Source organism: Drosophila albomicans, chromosome 3 (assembly GCF_009650485.2).
Source record: "Drosophila albomicans strain 15112-1751.03 chromosome 3, ASM965048v2, whole genome shotgun sequence".
NCBI lineage: Eukaryota > Metazoa > Arthropoda > Insecta > Diptera > Drosophilidae > Drosophila > Drosophila albomicans.
In genome coordinates this window covers 9,033,178-9,042,114 of record NC_047629.2, presented here as the reverse complement: position 1 = coordinate 9,042,114, position 8,937 = coordinate 9,033,178, and the positions used below count along the sequence as shown (strand labels likewise).

Sequence of the window (8,937 nt, the reverse complement as noted above, 5' to 3'; positions counted from 1 at the left end):
ATTTAATTGTAATTTTTATTACTTTTGAATATATCAATGAAATTACTTATTATTGAGAAATTTTGTTATTAGAATATTATTTATTATTTTCCACATCAAAAAAATTGATCACCTTTATAAGTTAAAATTTTTAAAAATATGGATTACCGTAAGTGACACTAAAATTATAATGGTAAATTATAGCATTGAATGGTCGAAATTTATTGTATTTTTATTGAGCACTAGCAAAAAAGCGTGTCGCGTTGCTTTTTTAAATTCATTTTTAATTTTTGAGGTCTCAAATAATTTTAATATAATATTTCTTTATAAAAGACTTTGTGTATACTACATTTATGATTTAAAAAATAATATAATAAGATCAAATTAATAAATTAGTTGCTTGCATAGCGACGTAGCAAATGTTTTACATTTTAAAATTGGCGCTCATTTTGAAGTATGGCAGCCTTAAACACTCTTTGTTAGGCGTTGCCACATCGATAGGCGAGACTGCAATTATTGTAATTATCTTCGTAAGCTGTTTGATATAAAACTGTGTCAACAAAATTGTCGTTAAATTTAAAAGTGTTAAAAAAGAGAATGTTAATTAATGTCTTTATAAATGAGACAAGCAAACTTTTTGTTAGTTTCTCACATTTTTTATTCCATTTTCCTTTTTCCGTTTTTAATAATTAATTAAGTTTGCAAATTTTTCTAAATACATACTTTGTTATAAACTAAACTTCTAAACTATTGTGATACAACTAAATTAAAGTTGTTAAGCATACTTTGGCATCTATTGCTAGTCAGAAGAGCAAAAGAACTGTGGCATATTTAAACACACAGACACACTTGAGCAAACGCTGAAATTCTTCGTTTTTTATTTTTGTTATTTTCGGGCTGCAAAGTTTTAATCAAATTGCACATGTGACCATAGAAGCAACCATCGCCAACCAACCACTTGAACCACCCAACAAGTGGCACCCCACTACTAACCTAATTTTCGTGTTTTTTCTTTTTTTTTTTTGGGTTTTTTCGTTTTCGTTTCCGTTTCGCTTTTGTTTTTGTTTTTGCAGCGTCAACTGTCTCGAAAAGTTTTTAATCATCGTCACCAGGCAGCAAATTTTCGTGTGTTTTTTACCAGCTTTTTTCGGTACTTAAGATTTCCATACACAATCAACTCGTTCGTTTATTTTTTGTCTTTTTCATTGCTTACCCTGTGTGGCGAATGATAAGAAGGGGTATATAAAAAAGTTCTTAATGAGAGGCATTTATATTTGGTGGATTTGTAAATGAATTAATTCATTCAATAAGTATTATTTTCATATTTTAATTGTCATTGAAATTATTACGAATTAGAGAGCTTAAAGTATAATAAATAAATGATAAATAAATAAACTAAATAAATTATTAACTAAGATACAAGTAAGTGTGAAGAAAAGAGTGCTAAAGTGTTAAATTATATTTCAATAAGATATATCTTATATATATGATATGGTATATATACCAAATTAATCTGCCGAAAAAATACACAATTATACCAAAAGCTATATTTGGTATAACGACAAGTAAATAAATGCAAAATAACATTTTATGGATAATCTCTAAACTCACACAATAATAGAAAAAGTTTATTAGAAGCCAGACACAAAATGTTATTTATGATGCTAAATGCTACATAAGGCTTAGTATTTTAAGAAAAAAAAGTCTTTCCTTTAAGACTGTATCAATTACTTAATAAACCTAAAAAAAAGTTGCTTTTAGAGTTTAGTTGAGGTTTAAATAATAATCAAATTAAAATTTGTTGCTGAGAAGCGTAACTATTTTAATCGACTGATTTATTGTGTATTTATTTATTTTTTATTTTACCAAATCTAGTATTTAATAGAGAAAAGAGTACTGGCTGCTGGGGCCTATTTATTTTAATAAAATTGTACTATAAACTATTTAACTTTGTATGTATAGTACGAGTATTTCAAAAAGAGAATATAAACTTTTAACTATGTTATTGTTATGCATTTTATATTTATGACTAGGAATCCTACCCACAAAAAAATTTTAAGAGCAAGATTTTGGCCTGAAAAATCCCAAAATAATAGAAAACGTTTCTTGATTTCAATAACGTTTAATAATATCCAGGTTCTTATTAATAAGTAGAAACAATTTTCTAGTTTTAGGACCAAAAATCTTATTAGAAGATCAAAAAAATATTACATTATATTTTATTATTTTTTTTTTTTTACCACTTACACATTTATTATTTTGCCATTTTATGATTTAATTAGCACATTGATTCAGTTCTTCAGATTATGTTGATCACTTTACTTACAAAATATTTATCATCGATTCGTAAATCATTTAAAATCTTCTTTCAGATCTCCTTTCTTAGACTGCAATTGAAAATGGAGAACTAACAGAGCTTTGAACGAAAACACTCAAATCTAGATAAAAATATAGGAATTTCTATGGATTAGAGAATTTTGTAACCTAAATTTAGAATTTTTTATCTTATTTTGAAAATTTGGCATTTTTAAGACTAATGTTCTTAGTATTAAGAATTTGTTCTTAAAGTTGTCTTAATTTAAGAACACAAATATCAAGACGAATGTTATTGAATTTATAACTTGGTTTTTTTTCGGTGTAGATAAATTGAAAATTAATAAAAATTTAAATTTTAGAATTCATATATACGAAAAGTGTTAATATCAATATAATTGCGAAAATATGGAAAGCACTTGAATAAAGTTGTTTAATTATTAGATAACTTCAAATAAATGTCTTATTTACGTTGAATAGAATGTTGTTAGCAATTACAGGATATCTTTAAGGCGAATCTTCTTTTGGTCGCAGCAGCTTTCTCATTCATTTCTTTATATGTATTATCTTGTTGTTGTCCCCGATTTTCGTTGGCAAATTTTTCACCGCCGGCAAATTCAATGCAATTAAAAACAATTCATAATGCGATGCGGTTGTTGTTGTTGTTTTTCTTTTTCTTTTTTGTCGTTGCCGTTGTTGGCCGCATTTCCATATGATGCAGCTTCATTTTCCCAGCTCAACTGCCCGCCCTGTATTTATTGTAATTTGTCTCTCATTTCGGCCATATTCCCCCCTCTCCACTCATTTAGTTGGAATTGTAACACTTTTGTTTGTTTGTTTTACGAAAATGATTTTTAATATAACATTTTACGGGCAGCGGGCTTTTGGTTTATGCATTTAATTAAAAGAAGAAGCCCACAGCTAAAGCAAAAGCCAAAACCAAATGAAAATACAATGCAATAAAAACAAAATAAACACAATGGACAACAACAACAGCAGCGCTAGCAGAGAGAGAGAGAGAGAGAGAGTAATAGAGAGACGGAAGGAGAGACAGACGGAACCGATGAAGAGAGCGACAAACGGACGACGGACAAAACGGGTTGCTTAAAATATGCAAACAAGAAACGGAAAAACTTATTTAGGCGCCGCTGCGAAACTATACAAAAAAAAAAAGCGCAACACCAACAAAAAGAAGAAGCAGCAACAGGCAACAAAAACAACAACAACAGCGGAGCGAAGAAGAGTGCATAGACAACGGGGCCAGAGAGACAAAATGTTGCTCCGGCTGCTTATGAAAATGGCGTCACAAAACGGAAAAGCTCAAACACACACACATTGAAAGAGCGGAACACACACACACGCACACACACTCACTCACAAACACACACCTTTGCACGCTTGGCAACTTGCAACGCGGCTCCCACGCGTGCTTAGGTCTGCCCCAAAACGTTGCACAATGGGCCAAAAAGCAACAGCAGAAAAACTCAGTTTTTTATTAACAATTATAAATGCGAATCGCATAAATATAACAATTGCTGTACATTAATTCAAATAAATATTGAATGGCTTTGATGCATTTATTATTTCATTTTACGAACGAATGAGTTTTTCCTTTCGTTGTTATAAAACTCTTTTCTTTTTGCTGTACTGGTCCAATACTTAATAAAGAAATTAAATTTAAAAAAAATATTATTTTATCAAAGACATTCACATTTTTTTTTACTTTAATGCTGTAAATAAAAACAATATTGGAAAAATCGCAAGCGTTTCTTATGAAAATATTGATTAATCGCTCAGCTTCATTGAGTAAACAGTTCTGATTCAAATTTAATAAAGAAGGGAGTTAAATATATATGAGATATTTATATTTATATATGCATAGATTTCGATTTAAGCCATAAATTAACTATAAATTAACTTTTCTAATTATCTCATATGATGGTTGAAATTTCAATTTGAAATCGAAACTGAAATTTCATATAAAAATATTCAATAATTTTGTGATTAATTTGCTGAACGAGACGAGCTGCTTGGAAATAAATTTTGTATTTGTAATTTCTGTCATATTTAAATACAAATATTTGTACAAAAGTTTTGAGTAAATATACTTTGTAAAATACATGGATTCAATGCATTTCTAGTAGAGGTGGAGAACTATCGATAGTCTGCGCCATCGATAGTGCTTGATAGTTTTCATAAACTATTGACTATCGACGATAGTAAAGAAAATCTATCGTCGATAGTTGTCGATATTGCAGTAAAAGAAAATAATTTAGTTAGTTTTTGAAGTAATTCTTATTTATTTAAAATATGAGAGTATAAAATTGGTTTTCCAATCTTTATCTGAAAATAATGAATAATAGTTATTTAAATAGAATAATTTTTTTTTTTAGGTGTACCTTAACTGCTATCTATATATTTGTTTCAACCAATAATTTTGTCACGCTTTGCTGAAGACCCTCTCCGACTCTACGGAGGTTGCGGGTATACAAAGATATTTGAAAAAATATCGACCACTATCGAGAGTGCGCGCCGCTATCGAGAGCGTGTCGATAGTCCTGATAGTGCCATCGATAGTTCTCCACCTCTAATTTCTAGTATACAGGAATGAAAGATCCTTGAATCGTTGCCCAGAATTTTAAAGTATTCTTTTTGGATAAAGTTTTTAAATGAATATTTTGATGTTTTCCTTAATTAATACTAATGCAATAAATCAAACACTTATTTTAGTATTAATAGACTTAAAATAGTTGTATTATTATCCAAAATTGAAATTCTACAATTTATATTGTTTAATCTTCAACATCGTCCTCTTCGCCGCCTTCACCAAGTTGTGCCTCGCCGCCTTCTTCCTCTTCGACCATTTCTTCAGACGAGCTAACCTCTTCAATCGGCTCAATATCGGAAGCCAAGTCCTCTTCATAGTCACTAATTGCGCCAAGTTCTTCCAGACACTTGTCATAGTTCTCATCGAAGCGTATGTTCTCATTAAGTGAGGCAACTTCGACGTCCTGATCGGGTGGCAACAACATTGGCGCTGTACCAGTTGGACATTCGGTGATATTGCGGATTCTTAGCGTATGAATGTGAAATATTGCTGAACGATTCGATTCCAGCAGAATCTGATGGAATACGCTAAGAAATCTATCCATATTTCCAAACATACGCACCGAGGCACTTTTTGGATCTTCACCCTCCTCAAGAATGCGGCCTACAATGTTATGTCGATAGGGATCCATTAAATATATGAACTCTCCTTTTTTCCAAATCGAATACATTTGATTGTTAATCTGAAAGATTACATAATCATTATCCGCAAGCGCTTTCTCAAGTATTAAATGGAAATCATTAAACTTGTACATCGGTACACATTTCCACCAACCCTCATAAGCATTGGGGGTAAGAAGGACCTCAGCTACGAATTGACCTAGACGAATTTGCCGAGGAAATGTATCTAAATCCATTGGCTGATTAATATCCGTACATGGCTCCCAACAATTTTTACACATATTGACGCCATAGCAAATAACCTTGTCGTATGTCTTTGCATCCCAAGTAGCCGGATGATCGATTTTGGATGCCAATGCTGTTGCCACTGCAACTGGTAAAGCACTACGATTTCGGAGTGCATCCTTTGGATTGAGTGTCAAGTGTAGATTGGACTTGAGATACGCATAGTCGGAAGCAATTACATCAAATTCGCTCATTCGGGGTCCGAAGTCGCGTTCCTGACTACGACCCTTTGGTCCTGGTGTTACCAACCTCACGACTAATACATCACGCAGAGTAAATGGATCGGAATTCTCAAGATTGCTCTCCTCCTTGATCAAATGAATGACATTGTCTAAGGATCGCATCGCTAATAACGTTGGGTAACCGCCATCATGATTTGATTTTAGTGTATCCTTATCACGTCCATTTAAGTCGAGTACCATCCAAACACCGGCGTCTTTCCATATCAGTAAATACCAATTTGGAGTCCAAAATATTGCAGTCTTACGTCTCTTAAAGTAAGCATTCATAATACGTCGTAAACGTCCGATGAGATTTTGAACACCGTAAAGTTCAAAGGGAGCATCTAACTCTATAGCAAATTCAATGTCGTTAAACTTGAAATGACGGGTTACAGCCTGTTCGTAATCATCATAAACCTCCGGATATACATTTGCATTGGGAGAATCCATTGTCTCTGAATCACTAAATAATATTTGGCCTTCGGTGATTAGCAGATCGATCAAGTCTGGATTCCATTCGGTTCGCTTCGTATAATAAGTTGCTGCAAAAGCCTTTAGATTACTTGCATATCGTATTGATTCAAAATTTGGCATGCCAGCTTTAGAAGCAACTGTCCCAGTCACAATACCAAGTGGAAATCCCAAAGATTTATCAACGAACGATCGACGATTGGCTTTGCATTCCTTAGGATCAAAGGGCCGAACGTAGGGATCATCATGAACCCCAAAGATTCGACATTTTTCATGTGAGCACGGATCATTGTCGTTATGCATAACTGTTTGCGGGGTACTAAAATTCAAAAATAAATGGATAAACTACCTCGATAATCTCTTTCAATTTTAAATTACTTCATGCTACTCTGCTCACCGTGAATTGCTGTTCGATTTGTTTTGTGGGGATACATCAGAACAGCAAGTACATCCTGCCTTTTGTCGCTTCTTATTCAACATATTCAAAAGATACTTAATAATTTTAGTTTTCAAATTATTTACAAATAAATTTTTATTGCAGTTAACGTGCTATGTAGCAGATGAATGAGTACTATTATATTTCCCTATAATTTTTCTACTTAGACATTCGAAAAACAAAGCATACTTAACTTCTATCAACTCAATATAGTTTACAACAATTAAAATTTCTTTGTTTAACTCTTTTTCTTTTTCAATATTCGAATTCAAAAATCATTATGTGATTTAATAATTTGAGAAAATGATATTAAAAAAGTACTAAATTATTAGATATAAATAAATGAAACCATGCAGGCATAATTTTGGATGTTTAACATGCATTATGATGAATAAAATATAATGCATGAAATAATGAAAATAATTTTGATAAAAATAGCTACTAAATATTCAATAAATTATTTAGGCATGGAATAGATATGCAAAATAAGATTTCAAATTCTGTATTTTGATATATTTTATTATTATAAAATTCTCATGGATAACTAAAATATAAAATAATAATAAAGTATTTCTCCATTTATCGATTCTTTAAAAAAAAAAAAAAAATGTAACTGAATTTGTTAAAATAATGAAAACTTTTAATGCATTTCTAACAATTCAAATTAACGCATAAAATAAGAAATAAAAAAAAAACAAAATAATAAATAAAAATAATAACATTAAAATATTTTAAGTAATGAACAAAATTAAAAATCGACAGTAAAATTTGAATTACAAAATTAATTTCAGTAGTTTGCATTTTCATTTATAATTATAAAATGTTAACCAATTTTATTGTTGTGCTGTTTATTTTGTATATCTCTTCCATGCCTAAATAATTTATTGAATATTTAGTAGCTATTTTTATCAAAATTATTTTCATTATTATTTCCTTCATATTTAAAGGACAATTCAAAATTTCATCGATTTATCTAATGAAAGCATAAACAATTTGGTAAAATTTATAAAGTTGACATAACTCAAAACAATATTACTCAGGCAAGTTTAAAATTCTATATTTATTATTTCTGCACTTTCATTTATAATTAAAAAAGTTGGTATCAATTCTATTATTCCTTCTTAAGATTAACATTAAATTTGATAAAAAATGATAAAGTTGAAATAATTTAAAACAATATTATTCAGGCTTAAGTTTTGAAAATTAACAGAGACTTGCAAAATATGTTTTTAATTGCAGTACTTTGAGGGTTTTCATTAAAAGCTGCATTTTTGATTATAACTATGAAACTTGTGTCCATTGTAGGTTGCGTTGTCGACCTGCTGCTGCTGTTGCATGTGGCAAAAGACTTTGGCCGCAAGAGCCCCCAAAAACCCCATTTGATTGTTGTGCTAGCAATGGAAAGCATTAAAAAATTCTCTCACCATTGTTGAGCGCGTGGGAAGCATTTCAATGTTTTGTTTGTTTGAAAATGTTGCCGCTGCTTTTGTTGCTCCGTGGCGCATAAATTTTTGCCCATCTCTCAGATCTCTGAACTGTGTAGTATCAGAGTTTATAAAGCCACTTGCCATCAGCTGTGACTATTCTATTATTATTATTATTTTCCTTCACTTTACTATACTTGTTTTTTTTTTTTGTCTTTTAGCCAATTGCAGTGCAAGAAATTATTAATACATAATTCATGTTTAATTGCTGCTTTTTAATTATTCTCCGCCAAGTTGGCAACAAGTTGGCAATTCCAATCAGAATAGACTCAGACATAGATAGAGAGAGAAAGAGAGACAGAGAGAGAGAGAGAGAGAGAGAGAGAGAGAGAGAGACAGAGAGGGAAACTGCCTGCCAAAGTTGTTGGCAACTTTCCCTGATTGAGTTGCATTTAGTTTCAGTTCGGAGGATCAATGCGCGTTGACAGACATTTCAATTAGCTCAAATTGCGGCAGGTTGTTTTCTGTTTTCTGGCGGACAAACAAAAACAATTCGCTGTCTGAGAGCATCGAACTGGAG

General features: G+C 31.2%; 1 protein-coding gene across 1 annotated transcript; it reads right to left on the bottom strand.

The window, feature by feature from the left end:
* Nucleotides 1-5,021: 5,021 nt before the first annotated feature.
* LOC117570752 (uncharacterized) lies at nt 5,022-7,079 on the bottom strand. The gene is made up of 2 exons (XM_034252574.2): nt 6,895-7,079; nt 5,022-6,816 (listed from the first exon to the last, which is right to left on the bottom strand). Exons 1-2 carry the CDS (start codon nt 6,975-6,977, stop codon nt 5,085-5,087), a joined length of 1,815 nt encoding a protein of 604 aa, XP_034108465.1. The 5' UTR covers nt 6,978-7,079; the 3' UTR covers nt 5,022-5,084.
* Between the last annotated feature and the right edge of the window lie 1,858 nt (nt 7,080-8,937).